General features: G+C 42.1%; 1 protein-coding gene across 1 annotated transcript; it reads left to right on the plus strand.

Annotated features, from left to right (window-relative positions):
• The first annotated feature begins 862 nt into the window (after positions 1-862).
• On the plus strand, positions 863-2,024 carry LOC123492682 (epididymis-specific alpha-mannosidase-like). Its single transcript, XM_045225461.1, has 3 exons — positions 863-1,165; positions 1,352-1,469; positions 1,733-2,024. Exons 1-3 carry the CDS (start codon positions 863-865, stop codon positions 1,822-1,824), a joined length of 513 nt encoding a protein of 170 aa, XP_045081396.1. The 3' UTR covers positions 1,825-2,024.
• The last annotated feature ends 23,005 nt before the right edge of the window (positions 2,025-25,029 follow it).

Genomic DNA, 25,029 nt, shown 5'->3' on the forward strand with positions numbered 1-25,029 from the left:
CATTAACAGACATTTACATTTACATCATTTAGCAGACGCTCTTATCCAGAGCGACTTACAGTTAGTGCATACATTATTCTATTTTTTTTTTCTCCCCCCCCATGGGAATCAAACCCACAACCCTGGCATTGCAAACGCCATGCTCTACCAACTGAGCTACCTCCCTGCTGGCCATTCCCTCCCCTACCCTGGACGACGCTGGGCCAATTGTGCGCCGCCCCATTGGTCTCCCGGTTGCGGCCAGCTACAGCAGAGCCTGGATTCGAACCAGGATCTGTAGTGGCACAGCTAGCACTGCGATGCAGTGCCTTAGACCACTGCGCCACTCGGGAGACAATCGCTCAGTTGTCGTAAGTCGCTCAGGCCACGTAAGTCCACTCCTTATAGCTCTCCTATTTAACTACTCTGGCTAGGCTCGCAGGTTGACCTTTAATGTCATGAATCTTGTCCTGGAGGCAGAACTGAGCGATTTTCCGCTAGATGGTCCAGCTGCAAAGTCAAAATTGCCTATATCGTAAACATTCATGAAAACAAAATGTGCTTTTTGATCTTAATTTAAGATTAGGATTCGTTATTAGGGTTAGCAGTATGGTTAAGGTTAAGGCTAGGGTTAGGTTTAAAATCAGATTTTATGACTTTATGGCTGTGCCAGTTTGTGACCACTCTGAAGAGCTGCCTTCCAGGGCAAGATTCATGACCGTAAATACCAACCTGCTTAAAGCACGCACAGCTACTTTCCATTAAAACTTTCCCTAGAAATCCATAAAGTGTAATCCATTCTAAAAACAAATACACAATTGAGACGTTCCCAAATGGAGTCGACCACGTTTTGGCTCACCTATACTATGCATTGTCACAATGTATGGTCTCATACCTACACTGCACTGCCATTCCACCTCTCCCTCTAGAGAAGGCCTGGAGGAAGGAGCCTCGGACCAGATCTCCGCTTCGCCCCGTGGTCCTGCCTGACAACCTCCACCTGCTGACATTCAGTGTCCCGGGCTGGGTCTACAGCTCCAACCACACCCTGCACCTCCACAACATAGAGACAGGTACCCCTGGATCCACACAGCCGGACTACGATCGGGTCCTACTGAGGATCATGCATCTGTATGAGAAGGGGGAAGACCCGGTTCTCTCTCAGCCGGCTACAATTAACATGAAGGTAACAGAAAACACAGCTGGAAGAGATGAATATGACACCTCTATATACACTGCGATCATATTGAGGTCAAATAAGAGTTATTTGTGTGTACTAAATGCAAAACTAAGTGAAAAAATAGATTGACATTTGGTGGTCACTACTCCATTTACACTGTTTGTTTTGAAAATCAATTTCCTGTGTAAACAGGAAGTGCTGCGGGGCATGGGAGAAGTGGGAGCGGTGGAGGAGCGCTCTCTCACAGGAACCTGGGATATCTCCGACCTCCAGAGGTGGAAGTGGAAGACTTCAGAAGACCCAGGGAGAGGTGAGAGGCTTGGGAAGCTTCAGTTCAACTTTGGTGGAGGGAAATATCGCATCTGAATAAATACCTTTTATCAAAGTTAAAAGATATAAGAGAAGTAACTATCAGTGTACCTTTTGAGATTCAGGAGCTGTCAATTTAGTTCTCAATTGATTAGGCTATAGTGTTTTGAGATTTTAACCACCTATGAAATCTGAACCATCTTTTGTGTTTACAATTCTTTTTTTGTCTACGTCCGAGTGTTTTTATTTGTTTGTCTGTTTCAGGGGTCAAGAGGTCAAGTATTGGTGTGAGAGGTGATTTCAATGTGACCATATCACCCAAAGAAATCAGGACCTTCTTCATTTACTTCAAGTAGAAAGTTCCAGTTCCCCTTCAGTCTTCTGTGAAGATGGATAACTAATCTAAAGAGAGGCCTTTTGACATGTAGAACATGGGATTAAACATTCTGTGATGTACATTCTCTAATGTAACACATGTGACATTGTATGACCAGGATGTGGATTATCTTGAAGTGCCGGACTACTTTTTCTGTATAAAATTGAGTATAATCTAAAATAGGGAGTCACTCATTTTGTGTCTGTTTAATTCTTTGCCTCAGTTGAAGTGCTTCAGTTTTAAGGCCTTGGACAGGAGAAGGTCATTATTGACCTCTCAAGGCATCTGATAACCTAACCCAGTAGAGATGAGGGTCTCTCACTGTTTGACTAGCGGTAAGGGTGTTTATCTGAAGGGTGTTGGTGAGAAATGTTCTTCCTGTTTGCAAGTGAGCGCAGCGCTTACAGTCCACCCTAGACCACACGGCCACTTCTTGTTGTTCACCTTAGAGAAGAATACGTTTCCGTAGGGTGACATCAGTCTATAGCTGCACTTGAATTTTCCTTTCCAGTGGCTCTAAAATGCAACATTCACATCAAGAGCATCCAGTGATCGATCTGAAAGTTAAATCAAAAACTCATCCAGAGTTTCTGTTCAGAACCGTTGATACAGATGTCATGAAAATTCACCACTAAGGACTCAAAGTCAAAGTAGATGAAGCAATCTTTATTAATGCACTGAGAGGTTCACAAACTCAATACAAGCCTGATGAAACTCTAAAGTGGAGGTTCCCTTTCAGTCCCTTTATACTGCTACACAAACAGGTCATATAAGCATGGTTGGTTCCTGCATGAGACTGACTGATACCACACCAGGCTTCTTACCTTGAAACTGAGCTATTGTGGCACTCCTAGTTCCCCAAGCAATGTTCTGGGCGTACTGCCAAATTGCTTATGAGTGATAGTGTGGTTTACTCTTGGGCAGTCAACTCGCCACTCGCATGAACCCAACCAAGACAGGTTAATAAAAAAAAAGCAGCATTGTGCTAAACATATGATCACATACACATGCAGAGAAATGTCCATCACACAGGTTAGAAAATGGTCTAATGCTGTAATGTGAAACACAAAGCTACGGTGATGACGCATAGGATGTTGCACCTGTTCAATGGAGAAAGACAATGAGGTGAGCAAGCGTCCATGTTGAAGGGGCGGTTTTAGGCAAGCATGCAAATAGTATTAAGCGATCAAACAAAGGGATAGAACTTTGCCACTATACCTGAGATGCGTCTTATTACATTGCAAAAGGACGCTGGGAGATACTTTGCTTGGTTGTCATGGAGATACTGAGATTTCAGGAAGGACATGGTGCTGGGACCACACTCTAGGTCAATGGTGCCAAACTCATTCCTTGGCCTAGTCAAAGATGGTGGATAAATGAAGATGGTTCACTCAAGCCGTTTACCATTGTAAAAAATATTCAATGTTCCTGTGTATGTATGTGGATGTTCTCCTCTCTCGCGCGTAAGCATGCTTTCCCATGTGAGCTCACGGTTCCGCCATATGAGGTTGCGTTCCTCTGCCCAGGCGTTGCCGATGCATGTCAGATCTTACAACACCTGGATAGGTGTTTTATGTATCGGCTAACCACATCATGTGTTATAGCAATCTCAGTCGATGATGTGTCACGCAACCATTGGTTGATGCATGCAACGAATGAGCAGGGGAACGCAACCAATATCTGGCATGCTCACGCGAGAGAGGGAACAGCAGGCTCTACTTATTGTCCCATCCCTGCTCGCCCCCCCCGACCCACATTTCTTTGCCAGTGAGAAGTCTCGCTCCCCATAGTGGACCAGAGTGGCCTCGCCCCAATCAGAAAAAATGAGGGGGAGGGATGTCTTTGCTTTCTATACCGTCTCTGGCCTAGTGTCTGCTGGATTTTGTTTTTTTTACTTTAAATTAAGACCTAGACAACCAGGTGAGGGAAGTTCCTTACTAATCAGTGACCTTAATTAATCAACCAGCAGACACTCGGCCCTCCGTGGAATTAGTTTGACATCCCTGCTCTAGGTGAAGCCTCTGAAGGTTGACGTGAGGGATACCAAGGAGATGGGCCCTGGATACTTATACATTAGAAATGTTTTGAAAATTACTGTTAAAAGCGAATTATTTTATACTTCCTCATGCTTGTTTTACGTGTAAGGGGGCTTGGAAGGGGTTGGGTGGGGGTTGGAAGGGTTTGGGTGTTTGGGTGTTTGTTAAAAAATGGTATCGTGATTCTTACTGATTATACCGATTATGTGACTCAATAAAAATCAATTGTTCATAGACAGAACAAGTCGAAGGACCTGTTTACTTCGGCTCCGGTGCTGGCTCATCCGGATCCTTCCTTGGCATTCCAAGTTGAGGTGGATGCGTCCGAGGCTGGGATCGGTGCTGTACTGTCTCAGCGCTCGGGTACGCCACCAAAACTCAGTCCGGCGGAGCGCAATTATGATGTGGGGGACAGGGAGCTGTTAGCTGTGGTTCAAGCCCTGAAGGTGTGGAGGCATTGGCTTGAGGGGGCTAAACACCCTTTTCTCATTTTGACTGACCATTGTAACCTGGAGTACATCCGGGCGGCGAAGGACGTTGAACCCTCGTCAGGCAAGATGGGCTATGTTTTTCACGCGATTTGTGTTTACGCTCACTTACAGACCAGGTTTCCAGAACGCTAAGGCAGACGCCCTGTCCCAACTGTATGACACAGAGGAGAGGTCCATTGAGCCCACTCCCATACTCCCGGCGTCGTGTCTGGTGGCACCGGTGGTGTGGGAGGTTGATGCGGACATCGAGCGGCGTTATGTACCGAGCCTACTCCCCCCCAGTGTCCGGAGGGTCGGATGTACGTGCCGCTCGAGGTTCGTGATCGATTGATCTATTGGGCTCACACGTCACCCTCCTCTGGTCATCCTGGTATCGGTCGGACAGTGCACTGTCTTAGTGGGAAGTACTGGTGGCCCACTTTAGCCAAGGACGTGAGGGTTTATGTTTCCTCCTGCTCGGTGTGCGCCCAGTGTAAGGCACCTAGACACCTGCCCAGAGGAAAATTACAACCCCTACCCGTTCCACAACGGCCGTGGTCTCATCTATCGGTGGACTTTGTCACGGACCTTCCCCCCTCACAGGGGAACACCACGATCTTGGTCGTTGTGGATCGGTTTCCGAAGGCCTGCCATCTCATTCCTATGTCAGGTCTCCCTACAGCCTTACAAATTGCTGACGCCCTGTTTACACACGTCTTCCGGCACCCAGTTCACCTCTAGAGTCTGGAGGGTGTTCATGGAACGTCTGGGGGTCTCGATTAGCCTTACCTCAGGTTTTCACCCCGAGAGTAATGGGCAGGTGGAGAGAGTGAACCAGGATGTGGGTAGGTTTCTGAGGTCCTATTGCCAGGACCAGCAGGGGGAGTGGTTGGGATATATTCCCTGGGCAGAGATAGCCCAAAACAAACTTTGCCACTTCTCTACTAACCTTACGCCTTTTCAGTGTGTGTTAGGTTATCAGCCGGTCCTGGCACCTTGGCATCAGAGCCAGATCGAAGCTCCTGCAGTGGACGAGTGGTTTCGGTGCTCGGAAGAGACCTGGAACGCTGCGCATGTACACCTGCAGCGGGCTATCAGGCGACATAAGGCAAGCGCCGATCGCCACCGCAGTGAGGCTCCGGTGTATGCACCGGGAGATCGGGTCTGGCTCTCGACCCGAAACCTGCCCCTTCGCCTGCCCTGCCGGAAGCTGGGTCGGCGGTTTGTGGGGCCATTTAAAGTCCTGAGGAAATTGAACGAGGTTTGTTATAGGTTACAACTTCCTATTAATTACCGTATTAACCCCTCGTTCCATGTGTCTCTCCTCAGGCCGGTAGGAGCTGGTCCACTCCAGGAGTCTGAGGTACGAGAGGTTCCTACGCCCCCACAGGACATCGAGGGGGCTCCGGCATACTCAGTCCGTTCCATCTTGGATTCGAGGCGTCGGGTGGGGGGCCTGCAGTATCTCGTGGAGTGGGAGGGGTACGGTCCGGAGGAACGGTGCTGGGTCCCTAGGAGGGACATCCTAGATCCCTCCATGTTGAGGGATTTCCACCAGAGTCATCCGACTCGCCCTGCTCCGCGTCCTCCTGGCCGTCCCCGAGGCCGGGGTCGGCGCACGGCTGGGGCCGCGCGTCAAGGGTGGGGGGGTACTGTCACGGATTCAGCCGAGGCTGCCCCTTCTCCTTGCTCGGGCAGGCTTCGGCGTTCGTCGTCACCGGAGTACTAGCTGCTACCGATCTATGTTTCTGTGTTCGACTTGTTCTGTCTTGATTGTGTCCACCTGTTTCCCATTATGTAGTATTGTCTTCCCTATTTAACCCTCTGTCTTCCACTGTGTGTTGTGTGTGATTGTTATTGTTATCGGCAGTCGTTAGTGTGCGGGTTATTTCCTCCCTGTGTGGAGATTGTGTATTCACAGATTACTTTCTAGTAAAGTACGTTTTCTGATCAGCTCTGCGTCCTGCGTTTGACTTCGCCCACCGCATTTCACTGACGCCTTTGACAGAGTGACACAGCAACGGACATTTCACAATCTGCACATCTAGTTCTCTGCTTTCCACATAATTTTGCCAATGATGAAACTTTTGACTAGATCTTTAATCAACAAATAAAGCTTGTTCAGAACTGCAGATACTTGAAATCAACTGGGTAGAGAGCAGACAGCAGGACCAAAAGAAGAAGACGTTACTGGGGTCAAAGGTTTAGCATGAAGAAAGAACAAAATGATGCACATAAAGAAGAAAGAGGAAGATGGAGATAAGCAACTCTGTTGTTAACCATTCAGTGCGTCAATTGTCAAAGGAAGCCCAGAACAAGTGTGTGTCAGTTATGATTCTCACGCCCCCGTGTGTGTGTGTGTGTGTGTGTGTGTGTGTGTGTGTGTGTGTGTGTGTCTGTGTGTGTGGAGGGTGGAGGAAACAGCACCTAAAGGCTGACTGGGCTCATAGTGATATCATTCCAGAAAGATGAAGCATCTGCTGGTCTGCCTGCTGCTCTCCTCGCTCTGTTCCATCTCTTCTTGGGGTAAGTTACAAAAATATTGAGTTACACATTTATTTGGACCATCGTTATCTTAGATTAAACCAACACCATATTGGCTCACCAGGCAAAGACATCACAAGCATGTTTTACTTATTCTACTGGTCTGGACATAACCTTTTATTTTAGCTTTCCTTGTTTTCATTCATTTCACTGTAGTCAATACATTTATTTTGGTATCATTAACAACAACAACAAGGCCTGTAGAATTAATAAAACCATGTTTTCTACCATGTTTTATATGGTAATAATGATTTAGATTTGGTAATGGTACCACCCTAATGTGAATACATTACATCAGCTTTATGCATATCATACTATTTATCCTTGTCATTTGATGTTTCACTAATAAGTTGTTTTCTCTGTCTCTCCACAGGTACAAGCGGCACATTAGTGGTGACCCAGTCTCCTCATGATGTGACAGTAACAGAGGGGGGTACTGTTCAGATCCAGTGCTGCTGGAATAAAAAGGTGTCAAGAGCGACAGTTAATTGGCAAAAAGAGTACACCTGGATAACATTTATGAGTGTACTGGTCAACAACAGTCAGTATCAGGACAGGGCATCTCAGCAGACTGTAGTCTGTTACTGCTCAAATTGGACCATCTCAAACCTCACTAGAAATGACTCTGGTACTTACATCTGTAAAGTTATTGTAGAGATACCATCTCTTTCTGAATTCGTGGGGAATGGGACACAGATAACAGTTACATCCCAAAATAAGACAAACAATGGTGAGTACTGATTAGAGACAATTAACATTTATTTGGTGAAAGTCCTACATTAAAAACATGCTTCCTACGAATTAAACTGGCTATAGATCCAATCTTATTGCAATAGTTTGCTAATAACTCCACTCTTTCTGCACAGCAGAGCTCCCAGCAGAAAAGCAGTCCCTGCTGCTGTCTATCATGCGTCCTCTTGCTGTCCTGCCGCTGTTCCTCACCGCCCTCATCTGCCTGTACAGGGCACGGAAAAGACACCAAGGTCAGAGAGCGTTGTGATATTATGCTTATTTTACATCTTTACGTCAGTGCTTGACTTGGGCAGGAGCTCACCGGAGCTGTGTACCGACACCTCCCATGTTCTACTGCTTGAGCTCCTGTTCCTCTGGTAGAGTATTAGCTCAAAAGTATTGTGGAGCTCCTGCACCTAAATATAATCAGTTTCAGCACCCAAAATGAGTACCGGCACATATTTCAGTCCAAGTCAAGCAATGCTTTACATGTGTAGGATAATACACTCGTGTGCTTATGAAAGAGTTGGTGAACATTTCCATTTCCATAGAGCATCCACAGAGCAACGTCTTGTCTTGGAAGCCGTTTCAACGTAAACTTGCAACAGTCCCTAGTTTTGTATTTCATGCCCATTTCGCGACAGATCAGAGTTACAGTATATTCAATGCTGTATCACCCTGTTACCATACAAGACAGTGAGTTGACACATCTTGTTATTTGGTTGTTTTTCTGTGTGCACTCTTGATATCTGTAAACCCAATATGTATGTAGAGAGCCGTGAAAAAGTATTTGCCCCCTTTCTGATTTTCCTTATTTATGCAAATGTTTTATACTGAATGTTATCAGATCTTCAACCAAAACCTAATATTAGATAAAGGGAACCTGAGTTTACAAATGTATGCTTAATTTATTTATTGATTTAACAAAGTTATGCAACACCCAATTCCCCTCTGGGAAAAAGTAATTGCCCCCTGTCGTATCGAGTAAATGCTGGCAATTATTGCTGATAAACAAAGGAGTCCGCTCATACTGAACCTTGATCATAATTTTATTCATATCACAAGCTTTCAGCATGAGTTACAGGTGTCAAGATCACCCGGAGAGCAACGTCCCAGATTGCAATGGCTGCTCTAACCTCTTTTTCCTCCAGCATATACTTATAAACAATGTAAAAATATGGGTTGCTCCCTCTGCTGTCCAATCACCTGTCTCCCCTGGGGCGTCACCCTACAAATGGCTACTTTTGAACTAACATAAACCGTTTTTCAGTTCCACATAAAAAAACATTAACAAAGACATAATCCTAATACACTACATTTCCCCCCTTCGAGACGAACTAAAAGTCTCGAAAACAAACAGAATAGGATTATGACAAGTAACAATTTATCTTATTGAGTATCTTTAACATTAAACCAAAAAACATTCTTCTCTAGAGTGTAAATACCTTTCTATGAAATATGAATAAATGTTTATGAAGTGTGAATACATTACTATGAAATATGAACAAATCTTTATGGAGTGTGAGAGCGAAAAACTGTCTGGCAGCCATCTTTCCAGATATCCATCCATCAATCAAGACAGTAAAATTCTCTCACGGTCCCTCTGCCCCAGGCAACCACCTAGATACTCCATATAAACTCATAAATCCCTATCAATGCATTTGAAACTATGATGCAATTAAATACACATGTAAGCCCCTGCAAACAAAATACTATCCAAAAAATGTCCACTCTAAGGCTGGTCAACCCATCGGATCCTACAGTGGACCTCTCCCTGCCTAGACTCCCTGTCCCTAAGCATTCACGAAATAAACAAAAACATCTAAGATCCCCACATGTATTCAATAACATCAAATATCATTCTACAAAAATTAATACCTAAGAATATGACACAAATTATGTATTACACATGCAAATATGTCTATATTTCATTGCAGACACTGGAATGTAGTCCACTACACTTCATCTCCTCCCGTAGTCTCGACTTCCAATGCATTGTTGATGATGGAATGGGAACCTTTCCACCCCTTTCTGGTTCCATCTCCTCCAGTCATTGTCCTTTCATATTGTCCTTTCTTTGAGTATTTCAATCTTTACATTTTCCCCCAAATGCTTCTGGAAGAAAAGAAAAGACCAAACAGTATCTTTTGCAAAACAACACTTTCAAATTAAAACATCAATATCAACTAAGAGTATAAAAATTATATATAAATGATGTATGAATCAATATAAATGATAGAATAATGAAATAGGATAATTATTCATTCATACACTTCCCCCCTTTGATTCATAACATCATACTAAAATCACACTAATATTGAAATTTTTTTGAAAAATGATCAAATAATCAAAAAGGATATTTATCCATTAATACTCCATCCAGTCCCACTTGTCCCTCTTCATCCAGATCAGGAACAGTCAACAACGGCATCTGAGTGTTGTCTCCAGGCATCACTACTCCAACCTATCTCAATATCATAGCTTTCTCAAAGGTCAGTAACAAATTACAAACATCACACACAGTGCTATCAAAGCTGCAACTAAAATCTGAACCATCACTGCTCCTACTGGGCCTAACTGATCTTGCAACCAAGTCTTCGCTGACCATCCAGCTCCTTCAGATCTACCAAACGCATCCCTTATATTCTTCAACGCATAGTGATACTATCTGAACTATCTGGAATCAAAGTATAGCTAATATTATCAATATGATCTGCCAAAAATGTTACACCATACCATGGAAAAAGTCCCCCCTTCTCTCTTAGCCTTATCCTCCAATGATAGGCTGAAGACTATGACATGTCGCCATGTCTCTTTTCACCCTATTTCCAAACCTAGATTTAGATTTATCTGTGTCCGGTGCTATTCCTCTTTTAATGGTAAAAGCCTCATATGGAAGCTTCAACGTTGACATGTAACAACATCCTGTCCATCCATAGGGTAAGAATATATATGCTTTATCACCACAAACCCTCCAAATATCTCTAAAATTCCCAATTGTCACATTGTCAGGCAAAAGCTAATTTTTCACCATCAAAGTCTTGCTGTTCTTACTACCTGGAACATAAAAAGTAACATATTTCTCATTACTACCCTTAAGGTCATGCTTACCCAAAGTTATCATATAATCCTCACAATCTGATATTCCCATAAACATACCCCTAATCATATGTTTTATTAGAACAAAAACAACTTTTAGCCCTCAATGGTTTCACCTCCAATGCATCAGGGTTCGCTGTTACCTGATTTTCCTTCCCATCTAACAAATTCACACAAGTTAATTCACTTAACCCAATAACACTTAAACCTAGGCTTAAACAAATGTTTTGACAATGACATTATTTTATCTGTTACTGATTGTTGCTGATACAACAGCCATGACAAAGCATAAGATGGACACATACTTGATAGAGGTCGAGCGACCGTCTCTAAAATGTTTGGTGCTGGAATTCTCAACAGACATGGACCCTCAAGATTCCTCACTGATCTTACAGAATGAGCTAGCTGCTGGAACCAAAGATTCCTACCTGCCCATCCATCTTTAATTTTCACAACTGAAGAATCAAACCACATGCATTTAGTTTCTCTCTTCCCTAACGAGCGGTACTGATCAGATACCTCTCCTTGTCTGTCATTAAAATCAAAGACCTCATCCTGTACCTCCACGATAGTATCCTTCACTATTTCAGATGAATCTATATTGTTCTCTACTACTATCTGCTCTCCTATTTTAATCCTAATAACAGTCTTTTCCTCTAAAATTGCTGCTGGAGCTATTGGTTCCCTTGTAATCAAATGCGATATATTTATGGCTTTAATAACTATCAATGTTGAAAGAGTTGAATTGCTTCTCACTGTTGTTATAATAGACTGAAGTGTTAATGTCATTATTGTTACTTCATCTATTTTCCCTAAGACTCTTAACTCCTTACTTGTATTTCCCTCTATCACCACTAGTGTCACTTTTTTTTAGCTCTCAGTCCTACCTCTAATCCCTGACTTTCAACCTTTTGATTATAAAAAAAATACACCCACAATTACCTTGATCTTCCTGCTGGGAACTGTAAGTATAGATACTCAATCACCCTCAATCTTCTCTTATCATTCAGCAACGCATACTTTCTCAATGCATCTGCTCCTAACAGATCTAAACTCCTACCATATCTATCTTCCCACTAAACTCTAAAATGTCCTTCACCACTGTTCTTTCTCTCTTACTACTAACTAACATTGAAACTTAGCTTACTGTCTTAGAGTTCCTTCAACCCTAGTTCTCCTAACTTTTTTTTAATCTAATCTTTTCTCCTAACTTTTAAAAACCTTTTACACTGATTTATTCACAAAAAAAATCCTTTACCACCAATTTTTAGAATATGTGATTGGGAAGTCCCCACCTGCTTCTGACTTCTTTACACACAGACTTGGCAAACGATCAAACCTCTTTTAGCCTAGTTTGAAATCTCTTTCCCCTCTTGCTGTAGGAATGTAACCAAGAATAACAGTCACCCTTTTAACTTAATTTTTCAGACAGATTGTCTAATAGGCAGTCTAATAGATTATCATCCTTCCTATGATATTATCTTTTCAAGCAAATATGATTCCCAAAAACCCTATTCTTTTTAAAATCTTCTACCAGACAGCCGTCTAGTGTACATCTTAATGTACAGTTCAATTTACACAATGCATCTCTTTCCAACAATGCAATAGGTATATGTTCTAATATTAATATGTCTATTTTAATTTCTCTTTTGAGTTTTATAGCAGAGCTCAATTGGTTCCTTAAGAGTAATTAGCTGTTTTACTACCTCAAATCCCTATCCTAATTAGTTAATTTTACATAGTGAGATGTTTAACCTCTTTAGGCTCAACACAGATAAAAGTTTTTCCACTATTCACCTCTCCTAGTCCTTTGTTTTTACTTCAATTGTTAGATACTTTTCTTCTTCTCCCTAAATCGGCTCTATCAGCTGATACCCCCCTTCGTATCTTCTAGGCACCTCTAGAATCCTTGCTCCGGACCCCTGTAGGGGTTCACCTGTCCTCCAGATGATCTTGACTGGCCCCTGTATCTTCCTCTGAAATTCCCTCTGATGTTTCCTCCTGACTTATTGCACTCACAGGTAAAGTAACCAACCTGTCCACAATTATAACACTCTTCTGAAAGTTGCTGGAAGTGTAGCTGAAATCTTCCTCCTCCTTCTAAACCTTCTCGTCCTCTTCCTCTCCAATTCTGCGTCTGTCCAGAACCTGTCTGTGGATATGACACAACTGGTACCCCCATTGGTGGCTGGTACCATTGCGGTTGGAATTGGTCCTGTTGAAGCTGTGGCAGTGATTGTTGACATATCAGTATTCTTCAAAAGGTTAAATTCTAAGTTCTGTCCTCGAAATATCATCTTCCATCATCTTCTTACTAGTGGCCTTTTTCCTTGGCCTCACTGTATTCTTCTCTTAGTTTCCAGACATCTCGGTTTTTCTTACTTCTGGAGTTTTGGATTCATCTTTCTGGTCGTTTCTGCTTGTCCTCTATCTATTATTCGTTCATCTTCATCTCTGATGCAATAATCACCCTCCTGGATGATCACTGGAAGCTGAGGATAAACATCCCTAAGCTCTACTTCCTTCTCATAAGGTGGGGGTGTTTTTGCTGAATCCGTATGTGAGAAAGGTGTACTAACTTCTGCCATTAGTTTTTCTGTCGCCTTCTCTTCCTTTAGCATTTTCTCTATACCTTTGTTTATCTTATCGCTGGAATCTTTTATCAGTTTTTGTTTGAGAATGAAGGGCAACTTTTGTTTCATTTGCCGGATAACCTCGCAATACTTTAGTTAAAGGATTACTATTTTGTACTATATCAACAGGTGTAATCACCTTCATAGCCTTGCTGTCCTTTCTCCCCATTGTAACTACTCTTTTATATTCCTTTATTGTGAATTATTTTATTTTAGACTATATAGCCTATGGCTTCCCCCCTTTAATTATTAATATAACCTAAACAACCCAAAAAATATATATATATATTTTTTAATTTTTTCCTTAAATCAATCAATAAAAATATGAATATTAAAAAATTCAATAAAAAATTATATTCAAATAATATTTTTAATTAAAATAAAAAATCTATTAAAACATCAATTAAAAATTATGAATAATTAAAACCAATGTTTTATTTCTATATCCTATCTTACCAATTTATCAATTAGTGGCTATCTTACCACAACCCATCAGGAAAGTAAATACAAGTAGTTACCTTCACAGCAATCCTAAAAACAAAGCCTCTAACCCTACAATCACTACAATACCCATAAACCCCCTTGCTTTATAAGCACCTAATTATCTTAATTTTACAGAATAATGTCAGTACTTAATTTCCAACACAACCCCTAATCAAGCCAAGTAATGCACAGAAACTCCAAAATGCAAATTTTATTCCAATGATCAGTCTGTTGCCAAGCCTCTGTGAAATTGTCATAACATCAAATATCCTGTAGGGGAAGATTTTGCAAACAGACCAGTACCAAAACCCTTCTGACTCGATTCTCTGTCGCGTCACGTGACGTGATGTATACGTCAGCACCCCCTCTCTTTCTCTCTCTCTCTCCATCGTTCCTCTCATATGACAAAACAACAGAGACACAGAAAAAGATTTTAGTAGTTAATGCAATACTGAGTTACTTCAACCATATTCAATATTCCCCCACTCACATTCGCTCTAAGACTTAACTCAGGACTAAATAGATCGCTCAAAAACATTTTTATTTTATTTATTTATTTAATTATTTTTATTTTTAATCCGTCAACATATCTCTCTCATTTATCCATTCAATAGGTCACAAAACCAGTTTCATCTTTAACCAACAGCCGATGTAACCACCAAAATACACCATTAGACTCTAAATGTCTAATTTTTTGTTCCTTTTTGTTTGTCTCAGCCTGCCCGCAACACAGTGTAACAGAGGAGTGACCTATTTACCCAAAATCCCCTTGTTGTAGTTTTAGTAAACAACGTGTTGTAGTTTAGTACCGTAAACCAACGTCTCATAATCTCGTGCCATAACCTCCCCCGTTTTGTAGTGTAGTGTCATAAAATTAAACGTGTTGTAGTTTAGCAAAATCACACGCATGCGCGATACATTCAAAAATACTTTTTCACCGTGGAAGGGAGATCCTTAGCTCTCTCCCCAACCCAAATAGACAGTTACCAGTCCTGCTGTACCTCCGTTTTCCCCTCATAGTCAAACAACATTTAACAGCGCTCACAAACCATAGAACCTGAATTCCACACACACACAAACATAATTTAAGAGGCTTTCTTCCATCGCAGTGGACCTCTACGGTCACATGTTAGCATAAAGCATATTAGCATTAGCATTAGCCTGTATGCACCATGTAGCATGAAAACACTGTACCCGACATTGCGCCTTAAATTACTTTTTCTTTGTTCCTACTAACTTTAGGCTGCCGTGAGTTTGGATATTTTATGAGAGGTTACGTCAGACAAATGCTTCGTCAACCACCAGCTGAGAGATAACATCAATAGAATGTATATTCCAAAACCCGTGTCCCCAGAACACACCTAATCACACCGAATGCGTTATCAGGATTTATGGCCCACCCTATGGTCGCCTCGTTTGTTCCGAGGGCTTATCAAATCCTGCAATGTCCTAACTTGTATACATATCTTGGCCCCCGATTGTTCTTGACTTACTATTCAAGCAACACATCTCTATAGCCAATTTATAGGCTCTCCCCCCTTTTGCGCTGTTTTAATTTTTTTTATAATGATTAGCCAGACCCCCAGTTCTCAGCAATAACGCCACACGAGGCACATTTCGGTCCTAATGGTACATCGCTCCAGTGTACACAAATAGCATCCAAACTAACAACCTCCCAAAGCTGTGAGAAAAAAACTCACCCTTTTCTGGCCATGACTTCAGAACGAGTTAGCTTGGCGGCTGAATGGAACAAAGAGATGCAGACCAGCCCCACGTTGGGCGCCATTTGTCGTATCGAGTAAATGCTGGCAATTATTGCTGATAAACAAAGGAGTCCGCTCATACTGTACCTTGATCATACGTTTATTCATATCACAAGCTTTCAGCATGAGTTACAGGTGTCAAGATCACCCGGAGAGCAACTTCCCAGATTGCAATGGCTACTCTAACCTCTTTTTCCTCCAGCATATACTTATAAACAATGTAAAAATATGGGTTGCTCCCTCTGCTGTCCAATCACCTGTCTCCCCTGGGGCGTCACCCTACAAATGGCTACTTTTGAACTAACATAAACAGTTTTTCAGTTCCACATAAAAAAACATTAACAAAGACATAATCCTAATACACTACACCCCTTACACTCAATAACTGGTTGTGCCACCTTTAGCTGCAATGACTGCAACCAAATGCTTCCTGTAGTTGTTGACCAGTCTCTCACGTCGCTGTGGAGGAATTTTGGCCCACTCTTCCATGCAGAACTGCTTTAACTTAGCGACATTTGTGGGTTTTCAAGAATGAACTGCTTGTTTCAAGTCCTGCAACAACATCTCAATTGGGATTAGGTATGGACATTGACTAGGCCATTCCAAAACCTCAAATGTTTTGCTTTTTAGCCATTTTCATTTAGACTTGAATGTGTGTTTTGGATCACTGTCTTGCTGCATGACCCAGCTGTGCTTCAGCTTTAGCTCACAGATAGACGGCCTGACATTCTCCTGTAGAATTCTCTGATACAGATCAGAATTCATGGTTCCTTCTATTAAGGCAAGTCGTCCAGGTCCTAAGGCAGCAAAGCATCACCAAACCATCACACTACCACCACCATGCTTGACTGTTGGTATAAGGTTCTTACTGTGGAATGCAGTGTTTGGTTTTCGCCAGGTATAATGGGACCCATGTCGTCCAAAAAGTTATACTTTTGACTCATCTGTCCATAGAACATCCTTGCTTTTTGGCAAACTTGAGTCAACTTTTTGGACGAGATTGGACTTTATACTTTTTCACATCGGGTGTTGCATAACCTTGTTTATGAAATAAATGAAATAAGTATGTAATTGTTTTATTTGTTCACTCAGGTTCCCTTTATCTAATATTAGGTATTGGTTGAAGATCTGCTAACATTCATTATCAAAAATATGTAAAAGTAGAGAAAATTATAAAGGTGGCAAATACTTTTTCACATCACTGTATGTCTATGGTGTATACAGGCGGTGCCCCAGAGAGAGCGGTCAGGGTGATCCACGAGGCCCCCCACCATGAGGACGAGGAGTTGAAGATGGAGGAGCTGGGAGAGGCCGCCGACCAGAGCGCCACCTTCTCCTCCACAGGATCCACTCAATGGGTGAGTCTCATACTCAGTACACACCGCCTACCGCCACGATACACCGTTCCACACCCTACTCACAGGCAAATATTCCTGTCTTGATTTAGTGTAGTAAGTTATTCTAGGCTATAGGCATGGTGATCTCACTTTCGATATTAAAATGTTTCTGTGTTATTCCATATGCGTTGCTGACTTTTAATCCCTCTCTCTCTCTCTCTCCCCCCTCCTTCTCTCTCTCCCCCTCCCTCTCTCTCTCTCTCTCTCTCGCCTCTCTCTCTCTCTCTCTCTCTCTCTCTCTCTCTCTCTCTCTCTCTCTCTCTCTCTCTCTCTCTCTCTCTCTCGTGCTCGCTCTTGCTCTCTCTCGCTCTTGCTCTCTCTCTCTCTCGCTCTCGCTCTCTCTCGCTCTCGCTCTCTCTCGCTCTCGCTCTCTCTCGCTCTCTCTCGCTCTCTCTCGCTCTCTCTCTCTCTCTCTCGCGCACTCTCTCTCTCCCCTCCCTCTTTCTCTCTCTCGCTCTCTCTCTCTCCCTCTCTCTCTCCCCTCCCTCTTTCTCTCTCTCGTGCTCGCTCTTGCTCTCTCTCGCTCTCGCTCTCTCTCTCGCTCTCTCTCTCGCTCTCTCGCTCTCCCTTTCTCCCGCTCTCGCTCTCTCCCTCTCTATCTCCCCTCCCTCTTTCTCTCTCTCTCGCTCTCTCTCTCTCTTTCTCTCGCTCTCTTTCTTTCTCACCCTCTCTCCCTCTCTCTTTCTCTCTCCCACCCTCAATCTCTCAGTGTCAAGTCCAGGTGTATGAATCACTCGATTACATGTCTATACCGACCCAAGACAAAGGTTAAGGACCTGCTCAGCTCAGCCCAGTCTGTGAATGTATTTTCTATGAGTGTATTTTTCTATTACGTTTCATGTGTCAGTCATTTCTGTATGTATTTTACAGTATGTGGTATAGACCTATGCAAAAGCCAGTGTTCACAAGAAACAGACTGTGCCTGTGAATGTGTGCATGTGCCCGACAAGAGAAAGCAAGTAAAAGAGTGTGTTTTGACCATAATAATGACTGCAAATGAAAATACAGTAGAATTGAAAAAATACCCAATAATTGAGCATCAGGCAGAAATCATACAGTCCAGAGATGCAGCAATCAGATTCTCAATTTGACTGGTGTTCTGTCACCATTGGAAATTATGGTATCTGGGGGCACTCTCTTTCGTCAATGACAGGAAATGGAAACAGAGCAGACAGTGGTGGCGATATATGCTGTTACCTCAGGAAGTAACCATGGCCCCTCGTCTGATGGAGACTACAGGATGAACAGAAACAAGAAACTGAACAGTATTTACAATAACAGTAAATGTGGTTGCCCTACAAAATGACACACACACATATAAATTGTGAAATTATTTGAAGAACAGATCAGGAAAGGGGACACTCAAATTTACATTTCAGCTATTTAGAGCTGTATAGCCGACACTTTTATCAGTTGCAGTCATGGCTAACAAATTATATCATGCTCACAGTAGTCGTAAACGCTTAATATATTATATGTATATTAATATATTATCCTACAACTTGCCCCAATGAGTCACTAGGTCCTGCAGTTACAAAGGAAGCAGACACACCTACTCACATCTTATAAGAACAAACAACAGTTTGTAACCATGGCTGCACTCCTACCAAGCCAGAGATGTTAGGTACAGCAAAACGTTCTCATTGCTTATGCCGTCTGGCAAGATCTTTGCTTTCCTGTGTACATGTTTACTTGTTATCATCACAGATTCATCTAAAATAAGAAGTTATGTTTTAAATATTGAACCAACATGTTTAATTCAGGGGATTGATGTTAGATGTAGAAGACTGAAAATGTTTTGATTTTGCGATGCACACAGACACACAGGTTGTCTTTTTAAGAAAGCGTCACTATGCAGGGATCATAAATGATTACCAGAAAATAGAGCAGCATTTCCAGGAAACAGTGCTATAGGAGACCAGATATACAGTGGGGGAAAAAAAGTATTTAGTCAGCCACCAATTGTGCATGTTCTCCCACTTAAAAGGATGAGAGAGGCCTGTAATTTTCATCATAGGTACATGTCAACTATGACAGACAAAATGAGAAAAGAAAATCCAGAAAATCACATTGTAGGATTTTTAATGAATTTATTTGCAAAATATGGTTGAAAATAAATATTTGGTCAATAACAAAAGTTTCTCAATACTTTGTTATATACCCTTTGTTCGCAATGACACAGGTCAAATGTTTTCTGTAAGTCTTCACAAGGTTTTCACACACTGTTGCTGGTATTTTGGCCCATTCCTCCATGCAGATCTCCTCTAGAGCAGTGATGTTTTGGGGCTGTCGCTGGGCAACACAGACTTTCAACTCCCTCCAAAGATTTTCTATGGGGTTGAGATCTGGAGACTGGCTAGGCCACTCCAGGACCTTGAAATGCTTCTTACGAAGCCACTCCTTCGTTGCCCGGGCGGTGTGTTTGGGATCATTGTCATGCTGAAAGACCCAGCCACGTTTCATCTTCAATGCCCTTGCTGATGGAAGGAGGTTTTCACTCAAAATCTCACGATACATGTCCCCATTCATTCTTTCCTTTACACGGATCGGTCGTCCTGGTCCCTTTGCAGAAAAACAGCCCCAAAGCATGATGTTTCCACCCCCATGCTTCACAGTAGGTATGGTGTTCTTTGGATGCAACTCAGCATTCTTTGTCCTCCAAACACAACGAGTTGAGTTTTTACCAAAAAGTTCTATTTTGGTTTCATCTGACCATATGACATTCTCCCAATCCTCTTCTGGATCATCCAAATGCACTCTAGCAAACTTCAGATGGGCCTGGACATGTACTGGTTTAAGCAGGGGGACATGTCTGGCACTGCAGGATTTGAGTCCCTGGCGGCGTAGTGTGTTACTGATGGTAGGCTTTGTTACTTTGGTCCCAGCTCTCTGCAGGTCATTCACTAGGTCCCCCCGTGTGGTTCTGGGATTTTTGCTCACCGTTCTTGTGATCATTTTGACCCCAAGGGGTGAGATCTTGCGTGGAGCCCCAGATCGAGGGAGATTATCAGTGGTCTTGTATGTCTTCCATTTCCTAATAATTGCTCCCAGAGTTGATTTCTTCAAACCAAGCTGCTTACCTATTGCAGATTCAGTCTTCCCAGCCTGGTGCAGGTCTACAATTTTGTTTCTGGTGTCCTTTGACAGCTCTTTGGTCTTGGCCATAGTGGAGTTTGGAGTGTGACTCTTTGAGGTTGTGGACAGGTGTCTTTTATACTGATAACAAGTTCAAACAGGTGCCATTAATACAGGTAACGAGTGGAGGACAGAGGAGCCCCTTAAAGAAGAAGTTACAGGTCTGTGAGAGCCAGAAATCTTGCTTGTTTGTAGGTGACCAAATACTTATTTTCAACCATAATTTTCTAATAAATTCATTAAAAATCCTACAATGTGATTTTCTGGATTTTTCCCCCCCAATTTGTCTGTCATAGTTGACGTGTACCTATGATGAAAATTACAGGCCTCTCATCTTTTTAAGTGGGAGAACTTGCACAATTGGTGGCTGACTAAATACTTTTTTTCCCCACTGTGCATCTGCATATTTCCGTTACGGAACGCCTACTCTGTGAAGTGTGATTGTGCAATAACTCAATTTGTCTTTGCACTCCTTCTAAAGAGCGCAATTTGTTAACATTTTTGAAAAGAGTAAAGTCTACAAAACTTAGTCCACTCTGTTCATGTCACGACTTCCTCCGAAGCTGCCTCCGCTCCTTGTTCGGGCAGGCTTCGGCGCTCGTCGTCACCGGCCTTCTAGCCACTTTTGCTCCTCATCTCATCATTCCATTTCTTTTGTCTTGTTTTTACACACACCTGGTTCATATCCCCTCATCAGTACCTGTATAAGTATTCCCTCTGCCCCCCATGTCTTTGTGTGTGATTGTCTTCGTGTAGAGGTGTTAGCAATATCTCAGTGGAGCTCTATTGGATTGTATCGCCAGGATATTCACCAGCAGTGGCGGCTCCTGAAAAAATTCTCAGGGGGGGCAATTTTTCTGATGATTTAGGTGACCTACACACATTTTTAAAAAGATATGTCCAGCAACAACATGAAGACAGGGGCAGCATATAAGTCAATACCAGAAGCATTTATTGACTGATCTCAAAAGTGTTGGCTTACAAAATCTAAATAAGTTATCACAGTAAAAATAATCAAGGGTGTTCTTTCACATTCCTCAACACTGCATAAACAATATGCATTTCCATAAACAAATGAAATATCAGCTGAAAATACAGCATCTTGGTATTTGTTCAGATTGCAGGATCAACAAGAGCTTTTACCACATTTTTTGCCTCATGGTTGAATTGGAAATATGTGCACCTGAGCATAATTCACAACAAGTAAGCAGGAGCTTTTGATAGAGGCTACTGAAAACATTGATGCAAGTTATTGGTAATAAGACATTTTTATAGACTTCCATATTCTGCCCTCTTGTATAGATTTGTGAAAATGAACAGTGATAGACATTTTGCCTGAAAACAGAATTTGAAAGTAATTTCTAGAAATGGTAAACACAGCTATCTGTATGGCTTTGTAAAAATGAACAACCATATTCTGGCCAATTGTATAGATTTGTAAATATGAACAACCATATTCTGGCCAATTGTATAGATTTGTAAAAATGAACATGAACAGATTATTTTTTTAAAAACTTTTTTTAAAATGAAAAATAACTATTTTAAACAACATCAACTGTGAACTGATTTGGGCGTGTGTGTGTTAAAGAGACAGACAGGGAGGGACAAAGAGAGAGAGAGGCTACATGACTTGTACTGAAACTGTTCTCTTCTCTGTTTCAATACAGCAAAGCGTTCAATGACTTGTGAAAATGAAAGATCGAATGATATTGTTTAATCTTACCTTATGGCCTGCACACTGCTTGTGAAGCTGTCGAGGGCACGTTTGAGTTTGAGTTTATTTATTTTTACAGGGACAGTGCACATTAATCAACGTTTCAGTAAAAGTGCCGGTTTTAGCCAGCCGGCTAATTTTCAACCTCAGTCCCTGGGCAGGTTATTAAAAACAATTACAATATAGACAATAACAACATAGAACAAGACATAGCATACAGACATAGCAACATAGGACAAGCAAGACGTAGCATACAGACAGAGCAACATAGAACAAAAAGCAGCAAGACAAAATTCATAAAAGCAACAAAGTGTTTCCACACCTCACAAGTTACAGACAACAGACATGGAAAGCGGCAACACACAGCTAGGGACCATGTTCACAAATCTGATTGACCTTTAGCCATGTCTTCAAGCATTTTGTGAAAGTGTGATATGTGGTGCAGTTGTGTGTGTCTGATGGCAGTGTATTCCAGACATGGGAAGCTCTCACAGAAAAAGCAGATTTACTAAAGGTGCTTTTCCTTAGGGGAACTACACAGTCACCTCTCATGGCAGACCTTGTGGATCTGCTGCCATATGTTTGGGTTTTCTGTTTAACAAAAATACTGAGTGGAGGGGGGAGCCAAGCCATTTAGGATCTTGAATACAAGACATGCATCGGTGTATTGCACAAGATTTTCCCAACTCAGGAGCTCATGCTTTCTAAGGATGTGACAGTGATGATGGCTATTGGGCTTCCTATCAAGCACTTTGAGAGCCTGTTTGTAGACAGACTGAATAGGTCTTACTGTTGTACATCAAGCTTGGGCCCAACTAGTCAAGCAGTATGTTAAGTGGGGGAGTATCATAGATTTGAAGTACAGTTTTGCTACCTCTGTAGTCAAACAATTTCGTATAAATCGGAAATTAGCTAGGTTGAATTTGGTTATTTGAATTACCTTTTTCACATGCTTTTTAAAAGAGAGGTTGGAATCAAGTATGATGCCAAGGTACTTAAAATCAGATACCCCCTGGAGCTTCTCCCCTGACACATAGACTTCTGGCTCAGTAGCATCTGTTGCCCTCTTTGTGAAGAACATGCAAACAGTTTTTTTCACATTGAGATGCAAACACGAGTCACTGAGCCATTTTGTAACCTGGACCATTACAGTAGTGAGTTCTTGTGCAGCTTGTTGTTTGCTCTTTGCATGCACATATATCACTGTATCATCTGCATACATTTGAACTTCAGACCCAGTACAGACAGAAGGCAGATCATTAATGTACAGGCTGAACAGGAGGGGCCCCAGTATTGACCCTTGGGGCACACCCACATCATAGCTAAGAGTGGGCGACAGCTCATTGCTCACTCTGACACACTGAGTTCTGCCTTCAAGGTATGATTTCATCCATCTCAAGGCATCGGGGGAAAAGTTGAACTTGGACAATTTTGTGATGAGAATCTCATGGTTAACAGTATCAAAAGCCTTCCTTAGGTCCAGAAACACAGCCCCAACAACGCCCCCCTTTGTCCATCTTGGACTTCACATTTTCCAGAAAAAAGCAGTTGGCCATTTCTGTGGAGTGTTTCGCTCTGAAGCCAAACTGCATGGAATGTAATGTGAAGGGGCTGTTGTTGAGGTGGGCAATCAGTTGTTCTGCTACACACTTTTCAACAACCTTTGACACCACAGGTAGTATACTAATGGGCCTGTAGTTACTCACGTCAGCAGGGTCGCCTGATTTAAAGATGGCCGTTATTATGGCCGACTTCCATACCCTTGGAAACACCCCGAGACCAATAGATGTGTTGGTGACCTTAGTAATGGGGCCAATGAGTGACTCTTTGTAGTTTTTAAGAAAGGTAGAGTCCATCCCAAACACATCTTTGGCTTTAGAGTTCTTTAGTGAGCTAATCACCTTGTCTACCTTTGACTCAGAAACCTCCCTTATGATGAAGACAGGTTGAGCATCATTTACTAGCACTGAGCCCAAGAAACCAGTGGAGGGGTTCTGTGTCAGTACCCTGACAGAGTCAATAAAGTAGGAATTGAAGGCTATTGCTATTTCGACTGCATCCTGTGTTAGATTGTTATTCACCATGATTTCTAGTCTTTTTGCAGTGTTACTATGGTCTTTCCCTGTTAACTTTTTTAGATTCTCCCAGATCAGTTTAGAATTTCCCTTTGCTTCACCAATTATGTTAATAAAAAAGTTTGCCTTGGCCTGTCTGATTTCTTTCATCACCTTATTTCTCAACATGGTAAACCTACGTCTGTCATGCTCTAATTTGGATCTTAGGGCTATTTTTAGATAATAATCTCGTTCTTTCATCAATTTCCAGATTTCTCCATTTAGCCAAGGAAGAGTGCTCTTTTGGCCAGGTTTGGATTTGATTTTCTTTAGGAAACCGTTTAATGTAGTCTGGATTGTGGATAGAAAAACTTGACTATCAGCTTCCACGTCTGCATAGGACAAGAGATCATTCCAGTTAATTCCCTTAATTGCATTTTCAAAATAGCTTAATTCACTCTTAGGTATTCTTAGTTGATCAGGCTTTCTAACAGTAGAGAGGTTAAACCTGCTCTTAGACAGCTTTCTGGCTATAAGTGTCAGATTATGATCAGATAGCCCAGTAACCATATTGAATGATTTAGTCACTCTCTCTGGTTTATTACTGAACACCAAATCAATCTGTGTTTTAGAGCAACAAGTCACCCTGGTTGGCCCTTTAACTAGCTGTGTAAGGTCAAAGGTATTAGTGATCCGTTTGAGGGTTTTCCTACAACACTTGTCTTCATAATTAATGTTAAAATCTCCCATTAAGATGACCTCTTTCCCAAAATCACATTCCCTAAGCATGTTATTAAACTGATCAAAAAACACACTTTTGGTGGAAGGTGGCCTATACATTCCAATGAGGGTAAAAGACATTTGGGGAGACAGTGTAATGTTCAGGCCAATACATTCTAGTTCATTATCACATGACCACTCAATTTGTTTACATCGGATATGTTCTTTAATATAAATCATCACACCCCCCCTCCTCTTCCTTCAGTCCTGTCTCTCCTGAAAACATTGTAGCCAGGCACAATCAAAGCAGCAGATGGAGAGTTTCTATGGAGCCATGTCTCTGAGAGGCAGAGAAAGTCAAGGTTGGAGTCTGTGAGTAGATGTTGAATTTGATCACTTTTTGGA

The sequence above is a fragment of the Coregonus clupeaformis genome, chromosome 15 (genome assembly GCF_020615455.1).
Source record: "Coregonus clupeaformis isolate EN_2021a chromosome 15, ASM2061545v1, whole genome shotgun sequence".
Taxonomy (NCBI): domain Eukaryota; kingdom Metazoa; phylum Chordata; class Actinopteri; order Salmoniformes; family Salmonidae; genus Coregonus; species Coregonus clupeaformis.